Consider the following 27,432-nt stretch of genomic DNA (forward strand, 5'->3'; position numbering starts at 1 on the left):
CAAGTGTCATCCTGCACAACATCATCAAAATACAAAACATACAAACGATCAACATATTCAGCATGCAATACATAATCATTTTTCTTTGTGATGATGCACCTTTTGTTCTTAAAGGAAACGTCAATTTTCCGCTCATTCAGCTGTCCAACGCTGAGCAGATTATGCTTAGCTTCTGGCACATAAAGCACATCCTGTATCGATAAGTCCAAACTGTGAAGAACAACAGTTCCGTAGCCTTTACTGGGAATTGTGTGGTCATCCGCCTGGTGAATCGCACCTTCCTGCGATGTAAAAGACACGAACAGTCGCTTATCGTTGCACATGTGATGCGTTGCCGCTGAATCAACAACGAAGAAAGATCTAGATGTCTTCTGGACCTCTGCAACCTTTGGAGTGAAGCGTGAGACCATTGCCTTGTGCTGCGTTGTCCTGGACACCGGACCTTTGCCTTTGCCTCGGCCTTTTCCACGCGATGAGCTTTCGCTGCGCTGCTCTGTCTTGGCCCTGGGATATCTGCATTCCCTCTTCATATGGCCTAGACGTCCACACGTGTAGCATTTCACTGCCTTCAAAGCTTTGGCGCCATCTGGTGGTTCCACTGCACTCTGGGATGACGTCTGTGAAGACTCCCCCTTGCCCATGCAGCTATCACCCTGGCGGTCTGCTTCATTCTGAATCATGGCAGTATCACAGGCTACTGTGAGTTGAGCATTTGGCTGATTGGCATCAAATTCCCCACTTGCATCATCCAGCCTTCTGCAGCTAGCCATCATGACTCTGGCATTAGCCTTTAGCGTCATCTTTGCTGCTTTAAATCAGGCTGCTTCATACAAGCTGTGTCTGTTTACAGCTGCTTCAATCCAAAAGCAAATTCAAAAACAGCCTCTGCCTATGAACCTGTGCCTTTCTGCTTAACTGCTTTGCTTATCTGCAGCTGCTTCAAACCGCATTCCAAAGGCAAGTTCAAAAGTGAAAGTTCTCTCTGCTGTCTTAAATTCATGCTGCGACACTGCTGCAGCTGCTTTACTTTCGATTTCCCCCAGCATAGGAAAAATTTATCCTTCTAGCCTTTTGCCTGTGCCACGGCAAAACCGGCTATAAAAGTTCAAAGTCCAGCCATAAAGCCATTAATTAGAAGCTGGCAGGCTGCCCGGAGCTGTAGCACATACCTCATCAAATCATCTTGACGCGCAGAGATATCGTCCGATCCGGCCCTCTGCATTCCGATCCTTTGCCGGCACTCCAATTCTTTGCTCCTTTGTTCCTTTGCCAGGAGCCCGACTTCTGGAGTCCATTCTCAAAACACTGCGTTTTTCTGGGCCCGGAACCAAATGTTGGAGATAAGCAGTGTCCAGTGCACAGCGGAATGATGAAAAGTACGTGCCAACATGCTCTATATTACTTTATTTACACTTCAAAGCTGGTAATTTACAGGAAAACATCTTCCCTCTGCCGGAGCAGAGAAAGGCATCCTCTCTCCTCTAAAGCACGGAGAGAATCACACTGAACTGCAAAGAACAGTGAAAAACAGGAAACCAGTGTACGTCACATCCAGTCTCCTTTCCCGTGAGAAAACCCAACAGCACTTGACTGTGAAATGTAAACATTGTCTTGTGACAAGCACTTCGCTGCTCAGTGAAGGAAGCAGAAACCAACACCCCAGTCGTCCGCGACTGGACCTAATGGTCAGGGGGTACCTTTACCTTTACCTTTTTAAGCTTCCAGATTAGTTTACTATTCCAATAATTAACTTCCAGTTTAAAATCATTTCAGCTATAGAACATGAAATACACATTAAACCAATTAATACAATTTTACCAGTAGTGCAGTATTTGAAGTGCCAGGCATACACATCATCCATCTATGAAAAACAACTCATCTAGCATTAATTTCTGAATCCTAAAGCTCAGCAAACTGGTAAGTTGCCATTTTTAGAGACTATAGTGAAGCATAAGCTTGCATCTTTTACACCTCTTTTGTGCCTGTTTTTCAGACCACCCTGAATAAACCATCTTCATTGTCACTCGGTGGTGGTGGGGAATTATCTAACTACTCAAGTCTTTTTATTATTCAGAATGATTTAACTATTTTTTCTGGTGGAATCTCACACGTGAGAGGCTTATACAGGACTCTCTTGCATGATTCATAGCTCAGAGGAGCCGCTTGTTGGATATTAGCAAATGCTTAAAGGCCAAATGACATTTGTTCAAACATATGCTTTGCACTGCAGAGGGACCATTTCGATCCACTAGACTCTACCACTGCAAGGCTATTGTAAACATTTCCAGCCCCATCCTAACATCTAAGCTAAGAAGAGTAAAGCTGAACAGCATGACACTGCCTGATGTTAGTCAAGAAAGTCCATGAATGCTATTCTGAGTCCTTGCAGCAAGGACAGAATACATGTGTAAGAAAAGAAAGCCCAGGCTCCTCCACAGGCAGTCCTTCCAAATGACCAGTATATGGATAAATGACCTATCTTAATCTTCTCCCAACAGAACCATTAGTGTTTTCCAAAGATGGAGTGGGCTGTCCCAGCTGAAGCATGAGATTACTGATAGTTCTGCTTCTATCATTCATCCTAGTGGTTCTACAGCACAGATTCAAATTAATTACCATACTTTTTAAATGAGCATATCTATGTTAGCTTTATTTATCATCAATCAGCAATTTAAGACGGAAAGGGGTTACCCCCCCCCAGCAATATTTTGAGTTTCACTTGGGGAGAAAAAAGCCTACTACTAAATATTTTAATGTGCCCTTTCAGTTATATAATATCTTAGCACACAGGGTCCTCTCAAATCTGGAAAAGATTACATAACCTGGGATTTCTGCTGCTATGACAACCACATAGCTCTTAAGAAAATGCAGAAGATTGTTAACTCCCTTACATGTAAAAAAAACTTTATTGCACAACACTTGATGACAGCATTTCCAGTTGAACAGAACACAAGAATAAACAAAAACCAGGAAGAACTCCTCTTCGATTTCTAAACAGGTAGAAATCCAGGATTCTTATGAAGCATTAAACAACATATTATTGCAATGTCCAACATAAAATTAACTGAAGTGTGCAGCTCATTTTTTAGAATGAAAACAAGCCGGGTGATGGAAAGGGGGATATACATATTTTCTAGGAATAAACAATGAAGAAGAGGCCTTTGTTTGAAGTATGTTAAAACCAATTTCCTCAGCCTAAAAATGTAAAATTCTGCAGGTTCACTGCAAAAGAGAAATGTGATTCTCAGATCAATTTTGGGCACATACCTTTTTAAGTAAAAATGGCGGAATACTATTGCTTCCCAATGTTTTACCAACAATTAATGCAGCCCTCCTAAATCTATCTTGATTAAATCAACCTCATTTGCATTCTGTCAGGATGACATAAATATGGTTACTTAATTTTATCCTAACAACACGGTGAAGTGGATAAGGTTGACTGAGTGGGGATTTCAGACAGGTCTCTTTGGTCCAAATCCAACACTGTAGGTTCCAACCAATGTTGATGCTCCACTTGCACAACAGAACTTCCCTCTCCTCACCTCTGTGGCTGTCTTGGGAAGATGGGGGACCCTTCTGAGCAGAATTTGGGAGTACATGGGGAAAGGAGTGAAGGAAGAAGTCCTGTTGCATAAGCAGAATGCTGCTGATTTGGCGCTGAGTGCAATCCTCTTCCCAACACCCAGCTACACTTCAGATGATCTTCTCAAATGTTTGGAGAAATGTCTATGCACTAGATAGATGCTGGGCAGTATGATCACAGCCATGCAGCAAATTTAAGAAATTCTGCTGAATATTAATGTACAATGTCACTCGATCCTCTAAATGTTTATGTGGAAGTATGCTGAATTTAATAAAATTTACTTGTAAGTAAGTTTGCACATGAGTCTGACCAAACTGCGGGAGGCAGTGGAAGACATGAGTCTGACCAAACTGCGGAAGGCAGTGGAAGACAGGAGGGCCTGGCGTGCTCTGGTCCATGGAGTCATGAAGAGTCGGACACGACTAAACGACTAAACAACAAAGTTTGCACAGTATTGTAAGCTAGGATTCAAAGCAAGTTGTTACTTTTAAGACTGAAGTCAACCTCCACTTACTTTTCTGGCAGGAGCCATAGTGAAAGAGTTATGCTCTGGTGGTGGCACTTGTTCTGTGATTAGAGTTCTGGGTTCATGATTGGAATGATTAGCAATAGGCTCTTCCTTTCTCTCTATAATGAAAGACCAAGAAAAAACAAGTGACAAAATAGAATACTATAATTCTACAGTTAAAAGGGTGATGTGGCCCTGATACTCAAGTCACAGTTCCTTTCATCTGTATGACTAGTTTAAGCAAGAGCCATTTCCCCACAACCTGAGCAAAAAAGACACTTTAGCTTAAAATGCAAAAATCTGTATGAGATCTACTGACTAGCAATATTTTCTCTTAATAGCTTTTCAGAAATGGCTGAAAAAGCTTATCCATGGCAGTTAATAAATTCATTCATTGAACTAGTAAGAACTATTGATCCAGTTTTAAGCACATCCCTACAAAACTCTCTTCTTTCTCCAAATGATTTTGCAAACAATACTTCTGCTTATGTTTGAATCAAGAGCTCACTTTAAAAGCATGTTTTTGAATTGCTTATGAGAGTTACTGATGAATCTGGGGGAGGGCACATAATTTGATAGCGATTTACCTGGGGTTGCCCAACACTTGGATCCATTTTGGATTAGACTCTTGCTTCCAAAATGAATCTGGATTAGGTCTCCACATAGTGATCAAACACATTTGTTTACTGGCTAGTCATATACTACTGTGTGAAATATATTAACTGAAGAGTAGAAAGAAAAATTGGATCGTTTCAAGGCTTAAGGCACAAATGAAACAAATATTTATCTAACTAGAATAATTACGCCTGGGCAACTTTGTCTAGCTGTGTCTCCTTACTTGGTGTCTATGCAGCCCCTCAAGTGACTGGTGGCAGCAAAACTCAAGCAGCTAAGGAGAATCACAAATAGCTGTAGTAACAGGCCAAACACATGTTTAGCAGCAACCTGTCTCTCTCCGTCCGCACCCCCCAGCCACCATTTAAAGACTTTTCATCCCAGAACTCCCTTTTTCCTTTCTGTCCATGACAGTGGACAATAATAAGATAAGACTACATTACTGTATCTGCTTTGATGAGTAATTTCTGCTTCTGAGAGAGCTATTAATAGCATAAAGAACTGGCCAGGTACTTGGCTATTTCTGTACTACAGCAATATATGCTGAGAAACACATTCAGTTTTTAGACAGCAATATATTCCAGTTGGTGATCACAGCTAAAAAAATGCAGGGTTGATCCATATATATGAGTTTTCTATTTTTTTAAAAAGCAGTGTTTCTGTATCTGAATCTGAAGGAATAGAAGATGATAGATAGATATAGATAGATAGATAGATAGATAGATAAGATAGATGATAGATAGATAGATAGATAGATAGATAGATAGATAGATAGATAGATGATAGATATAGACATTGCTGCACACAATCACTTATGTAGAGGGATGTGCTAGACTATGGCTCTTTGGCAAAGATAGAGCTAAAAAAAACCCTTTGTATTTCTTTACATTTGTAACTACCTAGTCCTACAGCAGTTTCCTACACCCTAACTTTATTGACTTATTGCAATTCTATCACAACTTTTTCTTCAAGGAGATCAAGCTGGTATACATGGCTTTCCCCCTCATTTAACTCCCCTCCTCATTTATGGTGCTAAAGCAGAAGCTGATCGTCAGACAAAGCTAAAAAGCTGAACTTCAACTTTTCTACCATTAGTAACTTTTCTGCTGTATAACCCCACTCATGCACTCATCTGCAGTTACCCTGCAGAAGCAACAATGGAATATCAGCATAATACAAACATTTAAGTGTATTTGCTACATGTAATCTTGCAATAAAGCTTCACACTCTATTCTTGAGCTCTACCCACTTGGTGATCCTTTATTCATCTTAGATATATTGCTAATGGTCTTTGTTTTAAAGGACAAGCCACACAACATTTTCAGAACCATTCCAGACACCACGCCAAAATGGCTATTATACTGCTACAATATATAAATATTGCGAAGTAACAGCACTAAGATATTTTCATCCCATCTAAATAAAGAGCAACAGCTGGACATCTGTAGCAATATAAATCTGGAAAACCCCTAAGACAAATGGTTAAAAACTTTTTGGAAGATGATAGTCAAGTCAGAAAATCCAAAATCTGCAAATAATTCACATTTCAGATATTCATTTTTTAATTGCTATGCAGAAGCACTTCTTTCCATTCATTATTATTTTTGCTTATAAACATTAGACTTCCAGAATCTGTATGTCTGGAACAAGTACTGACTACAGTACACTTCTACTCATATAACAGGACTTTCCTCTTATCCCCACTACAGCTTCTCACAAGCCCCCCAAAAATCTCCTCTGGAAGGTGAAATCTGACTAAACATCAGGAATAACCTTCTGACACTAAGAGTTGTCCGACTGCGGAATAGACTCCCACAAGAGATGGCGGACTCTTTTCTAAGCAGAGGTTGGATGGTCATCTGTCATGGATGCTTCAGATGAGATTCCTGCATTGCAGGGGGTTGGACTAGGGGACCATAAGGGTCCCTTCCAACTCTACAATTCTATTGTTCTATATGTATGCCTTATTCCTAAATCTCACATTATCTTTATGGATTCTTATATTTAGAGAATGAATCAAGTATTTAAAGATACCTGGGAGAAAATTATGTTCCCATTAATTCCCTGGCCCATCAGTACTTAACTAGGCAAGAAACAAAAACAAAACTCAGTTCTATATATTACCTGCCTCTTTTTCAGTATCAGACTCTGAAGCTTCATCTTCCTCGGCTTCTTCTTCTTCAGAGCTGGAGCTACTGGACTCTTTGTTTTCTTCTTCCCTTTCTAGACATTTCAGAGTGTCTGCCTCATAAAGAATCTTCTCTTTGCTGAAGTACAAGTGGTTGAGAGAGGTATTCACCACAATGGAATAAATTAACAAAATGTTGTGCTTTTAAGAAGCTGACAATATCAGAACACAGATAAGGCTTTCTACGGAATCATTTCTAAAGAGCAATGTGAGCAACTTCCACCCTTAATATAACAATGCACTAGCCTAGGTCCAAAGCTTCTATCTGTACATATGTTCATGTTTCCCCCCACAGTTTTTAATTTCAGCCATCTTCTTTTAATCATTTTTATTTTATGTTTTATTATATGACATCTTTCCTCCAAGGAACTCAAGGTGCTGCGCATGGTTCTCCCTTCATAACATTCCTGTGAGGTAGGTTAGGCTGATGACTCAAGGCCACCCAGTGAGCTTCACGACTGAGTCAGGATTTGACCTCTAGTCTCCAGGTCGTAGCAAGTCACTAAGCACTACTCCACAGTGGCTCTGTTGTCAGTGGAGTGGTGAAACTGACTAGATGAGCTCCTGATCTGAGGGAGGAGAACACATTCTTCAATAAAAGGTAATTTAAAAACAAATATGTAATAGCTTCCACATGACTGCCCCATCAGTTGCAAAATTCACTGGCGCCTCACCATGTTACAGATCATGCTAGTGACTTGACTTATAGAAGCTCAAAATGGGTTACTTTCTTTCACAAATTTATAGGCCGCTTGATAGCATCAAGTCTTTGAAGAAAAATACACAGTAAAAATGGAGATAGGTAGCCGTGTTGGTCTGCCATAGTCAGACTGTCGTATCTGAAGAAGTGTGCATGTACATGAAAGCTCATACCAAGAACTAACTTAGTTGTTCTTTAAGGTGCTACTGGAAGTAAAAATGGAATAAGACACTGAAACACATGCTCTAAAAACAATAAAAAGAATGCAACAATCTCCAAAACCATTTCCTACCCCATCCCCACAGCAATGCTCACATCAAATGCTGCAAGGGACCCACACCATATACTTGAGATCTTACTTTTTGAAGAGCCCACTTTGAAGTTTCCCATTCATATCAGCTTCTATTAGCTTGTTTCTTGTCTCTTCACTGCGCAGCTGTCAAAAGCATAATTAGAAAGCTGTTTTAAAGAACTACTAATGGATCCGGTAGATCATTTTCAATATCCCCCTTCTCAAATTGCATTATTATTAAGCTTCCCAGACCTTTTCTACAGTTAAGGGATTTCGACATTACAGTGGTATTTCAGTTTAAGAACAAGTCTGTTTAAGAACTATTCAGTATATGAACTCTGCAAAACCGGAAGTAGTGTCCCGGTTTGTGAACTTTACCTCGGTCTAAGAACAGAATCCGAACAGTGGAAGGGAACTGGCAGCAGGAGGCCTCATTAGGGAAAGCGTGCGTTAGTTTAAGAACGGTTTCAGTTTAAGAACATACTTCTGGAACGGATTAAGTTTGTAAACCGAGGTACCACTGTATTTGCATCATGTTGGTACTTTTAACTCTGACCCATTTCAATTTAACATCTCACAAGCAACTCTCAGGTTACTGACATACAAGTCCATGAATACTGGACTAGTTAAAAGGAATAGCCAGAAACTCACCATGTTCTGTTTCTTCTGGAGCATCTCTAAATGTTCAACCAATCCTTCATCAGCAACATCAAATGGTGTCTGACCCTGATGGCATGTGCAATTAGCAAACAAAGGCACTTTAGGATGGCATTTCATTAGTTTGGAAAGGAGATTCTTTATGTTTATTAAGCAAAGTTTATAAAGTACATTTCTTATTCCAGTAATTGGCAAGGCTTTGAAAGCAACTTTAGAATTTACTTACTTTTCCTTGGTAAAGGACTGGCCATATCTTTTAATTATATATTAGCTCCCAAGTTAAGCATGCATTTTGTTATACAAATTGATTATCGTAGGATAGACCAGCCAGAGGCATGGAACAGGAAATAAATGATGGAATTTGTCAAAAATATCAGGAAGTATCTTGCAATAAAATTAGAGTACTATTCTTACACATGTAGCTTCTGATATCAGTAGTACCCAAAAAAAGTTGGGTTAGGCTGAGCCAGTACATATATAACATTTTCAATACTACTACTTCCAGACAACCACTAGCTAAAATCCCTCATAACCAGGGTTTGGAAACACATTTTAAAACCCTGGTTAGTATTAACCATGGTTAGCATTGGTGCATACAGAATCCTGAACCATGTAATATGTTTTGGGGCGGGGGGGGGGGGGAGTCAGAGGAACGCTTGTCCTTGAGAGTAAAGGGACTGGGGGAGGGAATGCACGATCTTGTAGTTTTCTCCTATTCTTTCAGTTATGGGCAGGATTTTATGAGCATCTCTATCAAACATTATAGCAAAGGCAACAGGATCAATGGGACATAATGATAATAATAGAGTTGTTGGTGGTAACTGAATAAATTAGAGTTCTTATCCCCTTTCACTTTGAAGTCCCAGAGCAGGTTACAACCATTTAAAAATACAATACTAAAATAAATTACGGTCAAGAGAATAGGGTGAGCCCAATATATATATCTTAAGTGTCAAAGGCTAGGGTAAAAAAAAAATTATGGCAGAAACTAAGCAATGAAGGTAACTAAAAACTTTGGCAGGATTTGAGTAATGCTTGCAATGTACTAAAAATTAAGGTAAGAATGGATGACTTAAGAAAAATGGTGAAAATAAGTGAAGCAGTTGAGAAAGATTGAAAATGGTAACCATGGAACGGCAGAGCGGAGTCAAAGGAGTCAAGGAATCCTATATGATGATGTTGATGTTTAATGTTTGAATTTAAATTTGCAATGGAAAGCTCAATAAAAAAAGATTTGGGGGGACGACTAAGCAAGTGCACCTCAATGGGGAGGAAATTCCACAGCCAAGCAGCTGCCACAGAGAATACCCTCTCCCACCCTGAACTTCTGAGGACTGTGAAGCTAGCAAAAGCATGTCCCCTGCTTGAAGAAGTGCAACTGACCATTGGCCCATCTTGTCTTCTTAGAGCTCACTTAAGGGGACTGACTAGGTGGGTTATTAATGCTTCATCAGAGGAGGACGAGGTACCACCTGCCCTTCTTCAAGCAGCTTTTCTACCAACTGAGTCTGTCAGCCAAATCATAATCACAGTCTTAGAGCAACACCCAAGTCATAATGCAGACTAATGAAGATCCAAGAAGCATAGCAGTTAAAGCAAATTTGAGTCTTGCTCCATAAACAGTCCCAAAAATGGAAACTTATAATGATGACATTGACCACCTGCTTTCTTACATTATACAGTAGTAAACCAATAAACGACACTTGGATATTTTTAAGACACAACATCAAGGCCATATGTTCCATACAAGCTAAAGGTGCCTCTAAATATTACTACTGCTTCTACCTCTTTCCACCTCCACCAACAGTTTTAATGCTGCAGAAATGATCCACTTTGAATGATTAGGGCAAGCGTTAATTCAGATGCCTTATTTCATCAGGCATGGAAATATATGACTTGTGAGGCACAGGACCTTCTTTGCAAATGATATCATAAATGATGTTTCATGTACCATTCACTAAATGCAAAGACAAGAACTACTATTGGCACAAAGCCCTGCACATTTCTACAAAGCTCATGGCAGGTACAACTTGTCTGGCCTGATTTCACCAAGGGTTTTCTTGTTTACCACATTATCCCATACACACTAACTGGTTTATCATCTCCTGCTGTCAGTCTCCATCCTCACTCCAGGGAGCAAACTAAAACTCTTCAAAAGACTGGCAAATCCCCAGGAACATTCAAGACTGGGAGTGAGGTTTTAATGGAAGCCATTAAAAAAACCCCAACCCACCATAGAAACAATTTCAGCTTACATATAGCTGGGGGAAACAATGCCATGGTCCCTCATGCAGAATAATATTTTCAGCCTTCCAAAACTTTACACTTATACTTCTCTCCTTCAGTGGGGGGGGGGGGGGAATTATCATTCCCACTCTGTAACCCCATCCCCTGTTGCATTTTAAAAATCAGTACCAAGGACAGTTAAATAAACTAAGGTTTCCTCCTACTGTTCCCATCTTTATCAGCACTGACAACACCACCAAAATACCCCAAAGCACTTTGTAACTGGTCTCATTCTCGAAGCCTAACCTTTTTTACCCCTCTCTAAGGACTGTAGAGTAAGTGCAGAACCCAGTCTACTATCCCAGGGGTCTGTGAAGGGATTTGGTCCTTTATCCTACTCTTTTAACTCCTAGAAGGCACTGTAAATGTAGACATCATAGGCAAGGGAAAGTATAGCAGTTGTGGCAGCAGCCACGGCAAGAAGGCAAGACATCACAGGTCTGATTGAGTTTGAAAGAAACTTAAAATCAGGCTTCCTCAACCTCAGCCCTCCAGACGTTTTTGGCCTACAGCTCCTATGATCCCTAGCTAGCAGAACCAGTGGTCAGGGATGATGGGAATTGTAGTTTCAGAACATCTGGAGGGGCGAGGTTGAGGAAGCCTAATTTTCTAAGTTGCTGCTGGATGGCGAAACAGTGTTTGGTGTGTGTGTGTATAGTGTGTATAATTTATATAGCCTATAAATTTTCAGGAAGCACCCATTTGCTCTAGCACAGAAGTCAATTGACACATCTACAATTTAGCACACTGCCAAAATATGATGCAGTGTGGGAAGGCCTTTCTCCATCAGTTTTAGCTAAAAAGAATACCAGATAAGAGTCCAATCATATGCAATAGACATTACACAAGGTAGAAAGTAGCCATTTGGACTTTTGGCCCGAAAGATTTCAAATGGCCTATCACATTGAAAATAGAAATAGACACAGTAGTCAAAGAACACACACACCAAAAATGTATTTTCAACAACACCTTTTAAACTACATTTCCGCTGACAGGGAGAATAAAATATGTGCATAATACAACCTACTCAATTGACTAAAGCCAAGTAACAGGCAATAATTATATATGTGCAATTTAAGTGCATGTTTGGCTTGTCAAGGAACATTTTGCTACTGGGGGCTCTTGTATTAATTCTGTACTAGTCTACAGCTCACTAACCAGCTTGTTCCTGATGTCCATGTCACACAGTGCTTCAGCCAAGATAGAGCAAGCTTCCTTTACTCCCCAATGTGCAGCAGCATGGAGTGGAGTCCAGCCATCATTGTCCTGGACATTCACATCATACCCAGCTTGGATCAAGAGCCTAAGAAAAACAAGTGAGCAAGAATGGCAGCAGTTCAACCATGCAGCTTAAGAACGTGCAGTGGGCTTTATGAAATAGGTTTATACTCTGTGAGAAAGACAAGTGTGGTAAAGCAGACAGCTCAAAGTGTTCCAGTGATGGGTGGAAGCAAACCTGGAAAGAAAAGCAAGAAGTTTCAGGAACAGCATCCTCCAGTATGGGCATTACCCAATATACCAGGCATAGGCAAACTCGGCCATCCAGATGTTTGGGGACTATAACCCCCATCATCCCTAGCTAACAGGACCAGTGGTCAGGGATGATGGGAGTTGTAGTCCCAAAACACCTGGAGGGCCAAGTTTGCCTATGCCTGCAATATACAATATAGTTTTATACTATAGGCCCATATAGCATTTAAAACTCCATGGGGCCTTGGTGGGACACATAACTTTTGTTGTTGTTGTTGTATAAATCTAACCGCTTACATAACTCATTTTATTAATAACCACAGTGTCGGCTTTGATGATGTGCCTGTTTTTGTGTTGTCCAATAAATAAATAAAGTGCAAAGCCAATATTCCTAACTGTTCTGCAACCTTTTTATAGACTACGTGAATGGAGTTTGAGAAACTATGGTACTCCTTAACTACTGTGCAGTAGTGTCTCAGGCAAAAGTATTTCCTAACCTTCCTAACCGAGATTCTTCTGAAGATTCCATATTAAATAGGAGATCTTCTGTATCTATTTTGCCACTGAACTTTCACCCCCTTCAACAATGAATTCCTTCTTAGCATAACAACTGGAAAATTACCTGCATGTTGTTTACTTTTCCAAATTCCTCCTCACTTCCTCTCTGATGAACTGCTGTTAGTGTGAAACAATGACACCCATTTATTTTACTCTACAATGTTTTTCATATATTGGAATATGAGGGGGGTGTTAATCCTACACAACATTCCTGGCAGGAGGGAAGGGCTAGACAAGTGAATATAAGGCTGTGTTGTGAATGGCAGTGAAGGTTGTTTCCCTACTGCCATCCAACTAGGCGGCTGTCATTTCAGTGTCTTTTATATCTGCATGTTGCTATGGTCACATTTTTAAAAATCCCACTGTTGATCACTCCCGCAATGCACAGCTCAGAAAATAAATGAACTTTCAGAGGATGCGTTGGACAGATTTCAAAGCAGGGAAACAATGAACAAGGAAGTATTCAAAAGAATTGTCAAAAATTATGCAGCAGATATGTGCTTGTTGCTCCCACTTTGCTTTCACCTCTTTAGGCTACGTCCAGACTTAGGCTGTAATCCTATACAAATTTACCTGGGAGTAAGTTTTACTGAACTCAATAGGACTTACCTCCAAGCAGACAGGTATAGGATTGCACTGCAAGCTACAAAAACCTAAGTCTCATTGGTGTCAAGTCGCAACCAACTTGTCACACTTATTTCAATGGGATCTAAGTTCAGCTGAGTCTGGATCTAAACTATTCTTTAAAATAATTGCTAAATATTTAGAGATTGGCTTTTAAAACAGACACCTTCAATTGGCACAGTGCAATCACTTAATAAGGAGCACATCAGAAAAGATTCCAAGAATTCTGATATTTCTTAGTATTAACGTCACTAAAAACCTGGTGAAACCAGGTGCAGAAAACCTGCAAAGGCCCATGATACCATCCAAACACTGCAGCTAAAAACTGGCGCTGTGTAAGTAAACTGACAGAACTAACATTTGTAAAAATGTTTACCAGAAGCTACCTCAACAAAAAAAGCAAGCATGCCAACACAAACTGAAAAGTGTTGGCTAGCAAATGTTCTCCTTACCAAGAAACTAAACACTTAAGTAAGCACAGGAATGTAATGTTCAATAAAGCTTTTCTACACTGCTGTTCGGGGTCAGCAAACTGAATATATGCCCTGGAAAAGTAACATAAAGCAGGCAAATTTAAATCTCTCAATCAGCTAAAAACAAGTTAACTGGTACTTTTTCCTCATGTTGATAATATGAATACATTTCATACTTACACAGCTCAAGATCTAGCAACCAAGCATCTACATTGCAATTATAGTCCTACTCTGCAATAGCTATCCTTGAAAAACCTATCCTAGCCATTAGCCAGCTGTAAAAACCCTACAAAACCTTACACTTTCCCAGCCATGCTGTTAGTTTGTATATATCTTATAAAGGCTGCAGACAATAAATTATAACAAAAGAAATCCCACCAAAGCCAACTATCAGAAAATCCTGGAGACCTTCATATACAAACAAGTGAACAAGTATAGAAACAAACAACTGAAATACAGCATATGTCCCATCCTTACAAGGCTAGCTCCAGAGGATGGAGAAATCAGGTATTTGAAAGGGCTCAAGACTAATCAAAGGTCCATCATACGAAAAGTACTATTATTCCTATTTCCTTTGGAGAAACCATAGCAACCAGTGAATTCTTAGTGTGTACCAACAGCCTCTTTCAGGTTAAGGGGCTCGCAAATAACAGCTAGCTCTACAACTAATATGTTGCAGCTGGGACTTCATCCTTAGCTGGTGGTGGTAAGAGCTAGCAAGAGAATACGCAGTAATTTTACACTTAGGTTTAAGATAAAAGTTGAAAGCCCACTTGCACTGAACTTTAATCCCTGAAAATCCCAAACAGAAGAAGAAAGGGCAGATGCATTAAATCACTGTGCATTAAAACACATCTAGTACTATTGGAATAAATAGTATCATAATCCAATCCAATCCAATAGTCTCATATTTCAATACCAGAAACATGTAGAAATCTCTCTTCACAGAGTCATTAGTACCATTAGGCCATGGTTTATTACAGCTAACAATGGAAACAGATCAGTACCTCATCACCTCAGAGTAGCCTTTAGCTGAAGCTACGTGAAGAGCTGTAGCACCAGTTCGGGGCTGCTTCCTATCTTCAATTTTCCTCCTGTTCAGCCATTGCCGTGCATCCTGAAGCATTTGTTGCTCTTCTGCTTTTCTTGCTTGATCAAGATCCAATCCTGGAGAAACAGACAACAGGTGTAAAAAGCCTGAAGGCGAACAAAAATAATGCAGAGGAGAAGATACAAGTTTTATAACAAGTTCATAATTTTGTCATCCTTAATGTACTGCCAATTAATTTAATTGCACAAAGGGTTGAAGGGGGCAGGGTATTTAAAACTAAGATTGAACAATTAATATGGCTCATTTTATCTAAAACTTGAAGGAACACCACAAAAACATTAAAGATGCTGAGAATAGAGTTGGATAAAATCTCAGCCATATATTTTTGCACATCAAATTTTTTTCAAGTCATTTAGGATTATGAGAAAAAAAAAGTTACATAGAATTAAAGTTCTTTGTAACTTTCCATAACTGGAAGTACACGCAGTGTAGCTGAACAGCACAAGTACTTAGAAGTTAAATCTTAATATGTGAACTCCAACAATAAAAACAGTTACTAAGCTTTGCTAAAAGGAAGTAGAATTGAAACAGTTTCATTTCCAAGGGAACATGTTAACATATTCAGAAAGGATTGCACTTTCCACAGCAGCACCCTGTGTGACCTCCAGGCAATCTCCCACATTTCTCTAATGTTAAATGGGCTATCACCAAACTGTCAAATCAAATAAATAAATTTACCTAGGTACTGTGCTGTGGACCAGCTGTTTGTGCAATGTTAACCTTGCTGTTACAAAGAAAAACTGAAGCAGTACATCAATCCTTCTACACATGTCAATCAGGAAAGTCCACATCTCCTCATAGGGTAGCATTTTAGAATGCCTGCACAGAAAGACTGAGCTGCATAGAATGACTAAGCTGGTATAGTTGCAAGCGCCAAAAATAACTAGTGTGGGAAGGGAGGGAGGGTGATGACAGTAAGACAACTTTAAGCTTTGTAAATACTCCAAGAAAAGGAAAGCAACATTGTCTCAATACAAAACATACCTTAGGTTTGTTTCAAACAAGGATCAACACATTGATATGCACACACTCTGCAAAAGTGACAACTCTGATGTTGAGGCCTTTGGCAATTGCCAGCAGAAACAATAAAATGGGTTTTTACATTTAGCACAAATAAAAACCCAAGACAAAAGCAACAGCAGTTGGTTTGGGCCAACAACATACAGAGGGGATGGATGATCGACATTTTCAGAATATTTATTTTCCTTTGTGTACAGCCTAACTTAAGAGAACAAACAAAATGCTTTACTTTAGAAATGTACTTTTGCGTGGTGTCACTGTTCCTAATGTTTTACTTACTATAGTGAAATTCCAGGCCCCATTTATAACCAAAGTATATACGCTTTTCTTATTAAAATCCCACAAGACTGAAGAGTGGTTAGTAAGACATACAATTTCCTTACCTTGTTTCTTTACTTGTTCCAAGAGCAGATCCTTCATGGCTGCTTCCTCTGCAAGGTCAGATGGGACTTCACCTTCACTGTTCACAGCAGCTACGTTGGCCCCATGACTTATCAGATACCTACATGAATGAGAGCCAGATTGAGACTGGACTTCACAGCATGAGTTCAATATCTGGCTTTGTGTTTATACTTTGCCAGTAAAAAGCAAAACACTGAATTCAGATTTTTTGCAGCTAGTGATAGTGACCTCCCTTAACACAAGACCAGCCCTGCAAATAGCTATTACTATTAATTTGCTTAACCAATTAAGATACAATTCTTTATAAAACTTTCAAATTTTGCAAACAATCAGATAATTCAATTTAAAAAAAAAAAAATCCTGATCTGTTTTTGCTTAAGTTTATTTTAAAAGGACTTTCCCCCCTCAGTATGCATGTCTGACTTATACAGTGGTACCTCTGGATGCGAACGGGATCCGTTCCGGAGCCCCGTTCGCATCCTGAAGCAACCCGCGTCTGCATGTGCACGGGTCACGATTCGCTGCTTCCGCGCATACGCGTGACGTCATTTTGAGCATGTGCGAGTGGCGAAACCCAGAAGTAACGCGTTCCATTACTTCCGGGTCGCTGTGGAGCGTAACCTGAAAACGCTCGACCCGAAGCTACTTCAACCCGAGGTATGACTGTATAGACCTTTTGTACAAAAACAGATCGTCATCCGTAGAGCTGGCCTGATAATCCTACAATTTCACTATTTATCCTACATTCTTGTTCAGAATTCCTCCTCTTGCTTCAGTGTGAGCCAGATTATTATCTAATAAACTATTAGTTTTGTGGCAGTAGTTAACATTTCATGTGGTTTATATATCCAAAGGAAATATGCATCCTTTTTGAGCTACGGTGGTTATAGTTTGCTTAGACACATGACTGGATCTGTCATTTTAAATTAGTAGTGGTGCCTCCGGTTGCGGACGGGATCCATTCTGGAGCTCCGGTCGGATCCCAAGGTTTTCACAACCGGAGGTGCCTGTTCTGTGCATGCGTGCAGCATGGTAGAGTGCTTCTGCGAATGCACGCGCGCAAAACCCAGAAAAATACTTCCGGGTTTGCCATGTGCCATCTCGAAGGATACGTAACCAGAAGGATACATCAACCATTCATACATTCCCCCCTCACACCAACTTCTCTGAAAAGGAGATAAGTCATTTATTATTTCCAGTATCCAGGTCACACTGAAACTCACTCACTCTGCTATGTTCAGATAGCCACAAGATGCAACCGCATGAAGTGGGGTCCAGCCCTCGTTATCTTGCTGATTTACATTGGCTCCGTATTCTATCAGAAACTTTACCATGTCCAGGTTCTCATCTATACATGCCTTAGGGGAAAGAAGGGAAGGGGAGGGAAGGGGAGAGGAAAGCAAAGGAAAGAGAGAGGTCAAGGTGTTAAAATTAGAAATCTACTACCGTTTTAACAACTGTAAATGATACCAGGGGCATCTCTACCACACTGAGCCTGCCTATCTTTCAGCCCCCCTCTGACATCTCCATAAGATTTTGCTGTCACTTCCCCACCTCCACAGAGCTGAACCCACCGTAAAGTGATCTTTCGGTATTTGCTTTAGGAATGGCATGAAATTCCATGGAGCAGGGGAAGGTTTGGAACATGCTGTTCCAGGAAAGCTTCAATGAAAGAGAAGGTGTCAGCACACTCAATGGAATGAAATGTGGCGAGAATTAAGGCAGTGAATCCCAAGCACGAATTCAAATAAATTCTCAGTCAAACAAATCAGAACAATTGCAGACTGGACACTTGTCCTCCTTGTATATCAAGCCACAGAAGTAGAAAAAGAATGTTGTACTAATAGCTTACCATGCAACACTTTCATAATTAAAAATAAAGCATCGCTTAATTTTTATCAGTTGTCTTTGCTCTACCATGGTGAACACAGAGAAATATTTTGTGGTGACCAGATCAACATTATTTTGAATCTGAGTGGGTAACACGTTAATTATAAAAGGCAAAGATTGGAAAGGAAATTAAACAATGCACACTCTGGAGTGAAAAGTGTACTTTACAATAAGCCAAATTTACTTGGTGAAGCTAAGTTTACTCTGAACTCAATATAAGAACACAGTTGCCTAAAGAAGAAGTTCAGCCTTCAGAACCTGCACTACAGCTCCAAGCATTCAGCATGAGGTTTCTTCATATTAGAAGTGAAGGGTGTGTGTGACTCACATTACAACCATTTCACCTTGCTCTACCTCCTCATCCCAGGGCTAGAAACGCTTCATTACCAAGCGGATCAGAAAATAAAAGTCAACGGAAAGTAAATACTTGTGTTGTTTGGTTGGTGAAGTCACACATTTTTTTATTTCAGAAGTTATTGTGCTCAAATAATCAGAGACTATAAAATAAAAATGAATGATCACATATATGGCCCCAGAAATGATCCTGGGGAGTTATAAGCTGCCACTTCCTTGATCCTAGCACCCTGTGACAATTTTACTAATCCTTGGCTCCAGCAGAAAGTCCACAACAACAAACATAATACATGGACCTATGCACTGTGAATATGCTCACCCTAAAAAAACCAGGTGTTTTTATACATAGAAAATCAGACTTTAACAATTCACAAATATCTGGTAATTATTCAGAAAATCTGTGTAAGCTGTAACATACTTTCACTGATTTTTTAAAAATGCTATAACTGCTTTTTCTTAACCATGAAAAAGCAATTTAAGTAAGCATTAAGCAATTAAGTAAGTGTTAGATCCAAATACCTTTCTCATCCCAACCTCTCCCCAAATGTCAGAGACCAGGCTGAGGAGTACAACTCTGATGAGGAATGGTGGGAGCCTACCCCTCCCTCTGCTCATGGCCAGGATCCTGAATCTCCACAGGAGCAGTGGAGTAGTGTTGATCTGGAACAATGGTTTGCTGAGGGGCACAGTTTGGAGGACAATAGGTGGGAAGAACTGGGAGGTGAACAGCAAGAAGAAGAAAGGGAAGAGAGTGAGCTAGCAGACTCTTTCTCACTGGAAGATGTGCAGCCTCTCAGGAGCCCTCCTGAACAGAGCAGGGTGTGGGACAAATATCTGTAGTGTGGAGATATGGACATTGCCCAAATTCAGGTGAAAGCACTTTATGTAACACCTGATCCAGCCACATTTCAATGTTTTCAACAACAATAAAAATTTGTTCACTCTGAGCAAGTCATTAAGTAAAGACTTAATTAATTCATTTCATAGATATGCTCTCAAATCTCTCTAAAACACATTTCAAAATAGTTTCATTATAGCAAAGTTTCAAATGGGGAAGGGTAGCATGGCTCTGTCAGTGTTCATTACTAAAAGCCCAATGCTAAGACAGACATTTACATTGTCTAATCCAAAGATAACTGCAAATTTGGATCAAGATCATTACAATCTGGCTAACTGGCTACTGTGACATTTTTTAATCGCCCCGCTCAAACTTGTTTTTTAGGGCTATACACTTTAATTGTTTGGGGCCTGTGGAAGACCTGATACTTCCAAGTTTTATTGAGTCACATTAGCATAATTTGTAGCAATTAGATACCACGTTAATTTTTGGCACAAAAAAGTTATTTAAAGACATGCGTACAGTTTCATATTTATCATTTCAAGGGGAAGGGCAGTGAATAAGCAATGTGTATTTCCTTCCTTCAGGTATCTCTTGATCAAATACTGAAAACAGGCAGTTTTCAATGGTTTGGATCCAAATAGAGAATGCACCTGGAGGTTCACTTGGGTTCTGAAGAAAAGGAGAAGGTAAGTTTATATCATATAAAGATAACAGCAGTTAGCAGGACTAAGAATTCAGGACCAAGCAGCCCACCACTACTTCCTTTAGCTAGCTACAAAACCACTATGAGGTTATGGATTGATGAAAGAAAGAAAGAAAGAAAGAAAGAAAGAAAGAAAGAAAGACAGTGGGTTGGACCCAAACATACCCTATCAAGAAAGGAAAGTGGAAGCTTGTTACACAAGAAAAGTGAACTGTAATCCAAAAATGCCTCATGCATTTACAAGCCCTTCATTTAGGTTGCCAGATCATGCATTTACAAAGCGAACACTAACAGCCAAGGCATAATAGACTGCAAAAGAACCACTATGGTTGGGGCACATGGAATTCCCTCACTGCAGACCTTTCCAATGAATATCTGCATTCACTCTAGCTGCTAGGGCTTGCTTTGCAACAGGAACATATCTAAAAACTTTTGCCCCCTTCATCTCCCCACCACAACTGCTTCTAGCAATGGGATTATATGTGTACAATGCTGGGTGAGTAACAAATATCTTGAATTAAATAAACAAATTCCCATGTCTCAATGCATCACATATGTGCTGCAAACTGGATCATACACCATGTCACAATTCTGCAGAGATTTTGTTGCTAGTAATACACACGAGCCTGTAGAACACTGCTAATTAGTGAAGTATTTCTACCCAATTCTTTTTATCCAATCCAGTGTCTTCCGTCCACACTACAAAACATCTGTGGCTAACTATAGCCGCTCAGATTGGACATCAGCCAAAGGAACTGCAAATGCCCCCCCCCCAAATTACTGGATTAAGTGGGTTCTAAGAAAGCTTATGAGATCCAAGAAAATAAAAGCCTAGATTCCTTTGGATCGCTTACTGCCTTGGTCATAAGTAGTCAATATCCCACTTGATTACTAAGGAATGGAAACTGGAGTGAAGACAAACAAAATTAAGTCCCCACCTGTTCCTGTAATGAATATACAATACAATAACTTGATTTGTGGATATAGTAGATTCAAAACATTAAACAAAACTGTAGTCCTATGCTTTAGAGGTATTTATTGTTAATGGTCATGTTTGAGCACTTCAGGGATTGATGTACACTATACATGAAGAGAGGACACTAAACATTCCTGGAATCTTGGGCATAAAAGTGTTACTAATTTTAGAAAACATTGGCTACTGTTTTTCCACATTTAAAATAGTGAGATGCAAAGGTATTCAGAAGAAATGGAAAAATCAACTACTCATACCACTTAGCTACAACACAGATGTTTGGAAACTACTTTGGTTAATTCTTTATGGATCACTAAATTAGCACTTCATAACCTCTGTGGGTAAGATGCTTAAAAGCCCTCTGAATTAGAACTTGCTACATTTGCCCTTCATCACCATGCTTCAGTGAAGATGTGTGAACAAAAAGAGAACTGGCCACATAGTTGGCAATTATTTGAAGTCTCCAACACATCAGCTTGCACTGTTGGAGAGAAAAGGCATTTCAGTTTAAATATTAATATGTAGAGAACAACAACAATGGGCTGTCTCTTTAGCATCAGGTCGAAATTATGGAGACAACTCTATTCCTTCTACCTTTTGCGACCACAAATGGCTACCACACTATTGCTGACAAACAACTACACTAAAATTGTTTAATAAATGTTTCATTTGATTATCAAACCTTGTACATTTTAATTATAAGAATTGGATCCAGATAAGCAGCTGCTCACTGAAGATTCCTTGGCCCAGTTTTGGAGTTCTACTTCATCTTCAGCACACACCCACACAACAGACAACCCCATTCAGCAGGATCATCCAAACCTCAGGGAGGGTTTTTTAGGGGCAGGAAAGTCACTTCCATCTGCCCCTGTGGATCCTGCTGCCTGAGGTGGTTGACTCACCTTGCCTCATGGCTGGGCCAGCCCTGGTGTCCAACCTAAAGACATCCAACCTAAAGACTATATAACTTAATCTATGCAATAAATACAATCCAAGTGGTTTGGGAAGCAGTGTCATTGGGTTCTATTTCTTCTTTACATTCATATCCCACACTCTCTCAGGATAAAATGGGAAGAGTTACCCCATTTTATCCATACATCTCAATTCCTTGAATTAGGGTAGAGTTTGACACTGACCCAGGGTCACCCCATGAACTTCATGGCCTAGATGCAGATTCAGACCCCATGGTCCAAGTGTAATGCTTTGACTCTCTAAATGTCTATATCTGCAAAAATCTAATTTCTGATTTAAGTTGGGAACATCCATACAACTGAACCCACTCGTCTGGATTTAATTCTCTCTCTCTCTCTCTCTCTCTCTCTCTCTCTCTCTCTCACACACACACACACACACACACACACCATAATAAAGCCACTGAAAGTGTGATAGAATGGGGCTTGTGATTATTTCTGTTTCACTCAAAGAAGCAACATCTTTATTTTAATTTGAATGGTGAATGGGCAAGCATCTTTCACATAAAGCAAGCCTCCCGACAGCTGAACAGTGTCAGGGTTAACAGTGTCTGGGAGCAGACACATGAGTTCAAAGAACGAAGGAATAAAACTCCCAAAATAGCCTTGCAACTGTCACCACTAGCAATTGTCAGCATTGGAAGGTATGCCCTTGCCTTCATGCCCCACAGAGCTCACCACTCAGAACATTCATCAGAAGTAGCACTGCCAGAAAGTAGTCAGGTAAATCTCTGAACAACAACAGAAAGGAATACAGTTGTCAAATATTTTTTCAGTCTAGGCAGCTCTCAATGTTTTTTCAGGAGATAGTCAGAACTTGCCTCAAACATTTCCCAGGCACCCCTGCTGAACGTCAGTACACAGTCAATGGTTATATCACTATTGACACAATAGTCTTAGCCATCTCACACCCATTCTTTCAAAATGCTTCCCACTAGTCATCCTTCATATTACCTCCCTCTGCCAATGACAGATCATTTATTACACCACTCAAATTGAAGTTCACTCTCCCCTTAAAATGGTAATCACATACCTCATTGACATACAGATGGCTTATGGATATATCGCAAACCTTGTAACACTGGATTAAAATGCTATTGTTAAAATAAAATCAGTCAAGAATTTAATGGCACTGTGCCCAACAAAACATTTACCTTGCGCTTACAATTATTTTCAGCTGTATGAGTACAGGGAGGACTATTGTGGGAAATTCTTTCTATATGTTTGCATTTGCATGTTCAAACTTCACCCAAATCATACAGCACATATAAAATGAAACCTAGGATTTTCTCAGAAACTTGAAATCTGGTCCAAGGCTTGGACCCTCTCCAAACTTACTTTAGTAAGATAAAAATATGTGGTACAATTTTGTTTTCTGAAATATAGCTATTTTAATGCCAGCTACTTTGGAGCTTGTTTCATTAAACTTATGAGCAAAAGCAATGGAGACACCAATAGGGTATAGCAGTGTTTCCCAACCTTGTGCCTCCAGATGTTTTTGGCCTACAACTCCCATCATCCCTGACCACTGGTCTTGCTAGCTAGGGATGATGGGAGTTGTAGGCCAAAAACATCTGGAGGCACAAGGTTGGGAAACACTGGGGTATAGCATGCCTTAATGAGCTCAGCACCTGAGATGGGGGGGGGTCAGGGTGTTGCTTCCTCCAAACTGTGTCCCAGACTGCAATATAGTGATACCTCGGGTTAAGATCTTAATTCGTTCTGGAGGTCTGTTCTTAAACTGAAACTGTTCTTAACCTGAAGCTCCACTTTGGCTAATGGGGCCTCCTGCTGCCGCTGCGCCGCTACTGCACGATTTCTGTTCTCATTCTGAAGCAAGGTTCTGAACCCAAGGTAATATTTCTGAGTTAGCGGAGTCTGTAACCTAAAGTGTATGTAACCTGAAGCATATGTAACACAAGGTACCACTGTACAGTAAGCCCTCAACTTACACAGGGGTTATGTTTCAGAGATCGCACCCGAAAACAAAAGACATTGGGTGCAATGGCGGGCAGGATTGCCACCATCTTTTTTCCTGGACACCCACCCCCATTTTTAAAAAAGTTACTTTTTTTTGCCAAGTGATGAGCTGTGTGCTCATTAGCCCTTAGGTGATGTAACACATTTCTGTTGCATTCTGAGCACTCCATGTGCTCTAGAGAGTGCCCTATCATTGGAAGCCCGGCCACCTAATCTCAGTGACTACATATTTTCAGTCCATTCATTGGCTTTATGCTTCTGGTATATATTGATGCATGTAAAACTGAATGACATCTTCCTGTAACTTACTCAAAAATCCTATGACAGAAATGTCTATGAACTTCATGTATAACCGAAAGCAAACAAACATATTCAGAAGCCCATGAGGGTGCACAGTTCCATAAGTAAGAAAAATGGTATCATTTTCAAACACAAAGTACCTGACAAGATAAATGAGGCAAAACTTATATTAGTCTTAGAGATGGCAGAAATATTTTAGAGAGTCCATTTAGCAGGTGCCAATTTAACAGCACTTCCACATGCCAACACAAAAGGTTGTATCCAAACCTCTCCACCGCGTGCCCCCAAAATGTGCTCTACAGTGTCCACTAATTTTACAAGCACACAGGAGGCTGAAGGATAAAGGAAGAGGAAGTTCTGTTGCATGTATGGAAGTCTTGTTTTAACTGACTATATATAAGCCACTCTGGGAAGGCTTTTGGCAGAAGAGCAGGGTATACATGCTCTAAATAAGTCTCTTGCACCAGTGGAGCTACAGTGTTTGATAAGGCCCTCAAGGAACATTTTATATTGATTGTGAGGATGGAAAAATATAATCTTGACCATCTAATATCTTATAAGCAGCTTAAATGACTGCTTTATTTCTGCAGTGAGCTCCTCATTAAATATTTTCCCAAACGTGTACTGTGAAATCATTTCTATTTGCCACTTCTGTATCCTTTAATCTTCTAGCTCTGCCGCTGAGCCATGCCAATGCCACAACATAACATTCTTCCCAACTGACAGTGAGCCTTAGAGTTATTAGCAGCATGCTGCGATAGTTGCAATAGAATGAGAAGAACACTGCAGAACCCGAAACATTTTATTTCTAGGCTCATACAACAGGTGTTCAGTTGAAGATTTGGTGGTGGCAGCGGCGGCAAAAACAAGCTGAAGCAAAAACAAGCTGCAGGGGAAACTTGGGGAATGGAGTACATGTGCATGGTATCACATGTGGCTGGGAAACAAAGCTGTAAAGCTAACAGAAAGTGAGGGAATAGCCCATGAATAAATATATTTAAATTGTACTACTTTTTACTGCCACTAGCTTTATTTACTATGCTAGGAACAATCCTAACTTCTGACTAGGGCGCAGAGCCACCGACACCTCTGCAACCCTGCAGCTCAGGGAGAAAGTGGGGGAAGAAGAAAGGCCTGTATTTGACTTCTCTCCAGTTGCTAGAATGTCACTTAGGATCCAGTGGATCTTTGGCCAACCCAACTTTCACTCATCCATTTCATTTCAGCAGTGCTTTTTAAAAGTCATTTTGAGTTGCCTATGGCAAAAATAGATAACAGTAATAGGAATAAGAATACTGCCGGAGGAAATACCACTACCAGTAGTCTTCCAGCAGCCTAACCCACTCCAGAAGCATATACCAGGCATTGTTCTGTTTGCCTGTTAAGCTTTCTATTGTTGCCTTAATATTTTTATTGGCTTTATTGTCTTCCATATTACATTAAGTGCTGCTTGACCTGAACATTCTTAAACTGAATTTCTACTCTTGTATAACTCCTTAAAAGAGCAATGAAACAATTTTAAAGCTGTGTCATTAGTGAACTTTAGAACTGACATTCAAGTAAGAGTGACAGTGCAGTGCACATACGTTATTTTGTCACTCTCTGCTGACTCACTCCAACTCACTGCACCTATCACCTCTCATGTGTGGAAGCTACCCTTAGCAACCAACAATAGGCTAACACTTATATTTTAACAAGAATCAAATTATGCACAATGCCAAAAGAAATATAAGTTAGCACAAAGGCAGTGAACTGGTTTTCATATTCACACAAAACCATGGTTCATACTATGTTCACAAACTGGTAGGAGCCCAAGCAAGGCTTAATGTAGCCTTGACCTCTCCCCTCTCCCATGCACCTGGGAGAAGGATCTGTGCAGTGTTTAGCTTTGCTTTCAGACAATCTTGACTTGTTATTACAACCCAGTCATTGTGGTTTAAAATAAACTCCAACTAAACAAGCCAGCTCTGTCTCACATAACTTAAACACGGCTTGTTTTGAAACTGATCAGTGTTTTAAATCACAACCTCTGGTTCATACATAACAAGACAGGATTCTCAGAAAGCAGAAGTAAATGTTGCAAAAGTACTGTTCCACACTTGCAGGAGAGAGAATGGTAAAGCATGTGAGCCCAAAGTTTCATTTAAGCTGACGTGTGTCAAGTTCAATCCTGGATGGGCAGCAACACTCCCACTGTGACAAATGGGAGAGGACCAACCACCTGTCCATCACCTGACATCATTATGATAGCAGATAATTGGTAGGTGGGCGATTCCACCCACTTGTCAATGTTGGCCCGTAGGCATGGGAGAAAAAGTTCCAGCCTACCATGCCACGAAGGTCCCCCACCCCGGCTTATATGACTAAGAACATGACATCTGAATTGAATCAATGTAATAAATAAGGAATGACAGGAAGCTCATTGTGTATAATCCCTCCTGCTCTCCCTATTTACAGAACAAGATTGACAAGACAACCTAACTGGGTAAGCTATGGACAGGTACCTAACGATGGTACCATGCTCCAAATTCCAAGATGATGGCTCACGTTTCATATAGATGCTAAATAGCACAGTAGATAGCCCCTGAGCAACACAGCAAGTCACTGATGCTACTTTCTGTGCCTAGAGGCAGCAGAGAAACTGCTGTAGTACAGTGTTTCCAGGCCTCAAAGTTCTTCCACAAGGACACTGTGGTCAATGGTGTTGAAATCTGCTAGGCGATCCAAGGAGAACCAACATGGCTACATTCACCCTCTCGCCCAATTAATTAATCAGGATGACCAAGGCTGTTTCTAGGCCTGAAGCCAGAATGAAGTGTTGAAATGTGTCTAGACAATCTGCTTCCTTCAGGCATACCTGCAAAAAGACTGTCCACCACCCTCTCAATCACATTACCCAGAAAGAGAATATTAAAGACTAGGTGGTATTTTTC

The 27,432-nt window shown here is 40.2% G+C and overlaps 1 protein-coding gene across 24 annotated transcripts in view; it reads right to left on the reverse strand.

Annotated features, from left to right (window-relative positions):
• The window catches only part of PPP1R12B (protein phosphatase 1 regulatory subunit 12B), a 111,237-nt gene that overhangs the window by 75,822 nt on the left and 7,983 nt on the right, over positions 1 to 27,432 (reverse strand). For all 24 annotated transcript variants that reach the window (XR_014566129.1, XR_014566130.1, XR_014566131.1 and 21 more), the window contains exons 2-9: positions 17,715 to 17,845; positions 16,469 to 16,587; positions 14,962 to 15,121; positions 11,988 to 12,132; positions 8,538 to 8,612; positions 7,954 to 8,030; positions 6,831 to 6,973; positions 4,098 to 4,210 (exon numbers count right to left, since the gene is read on the reverse strand). Coding sequence is in view for 17 of the 24 variants with exons in the window: in XM_083746494.1 (XP_083602620.1) it covers positions 4,098 to 4,210; positions 6,831 to 6,973; positions 7,954 to 8,030; positions 8,538 to 8,612; positions 11,988 to 12,132; positions 14,962 to 15,121; positions 16,469 to 16,587; positions 17,715 to 17,845 (963 nt within the window). In the remaining 7 variants the exon portion in view is untranslated. The remainder of the gene's footprint in view (positions 1 to 4,097; positions 4,211 to 6,830; positions 6,974 to 7,953; positions 8,031 to 8,537; positions 8,613 to 11,987; positions 12,133 to 14,961; positions 15,122 to 16,468; positions 16,588 to 17,714; positions 17,846 to 27,432) is intronic.

The sequence above is a fragment of the Podarcis gaigeae genome, assembly GCF_964106915.1.
Source record: "Podarcis gaigeae genome assembly, chromosome: 6".
Lineage (NCBI taxonomy): Eukaryota > Metazoa > Chordata > Lepidosauria > Squamata > Lacertidae > Podarcis > Podarcis gaigeae.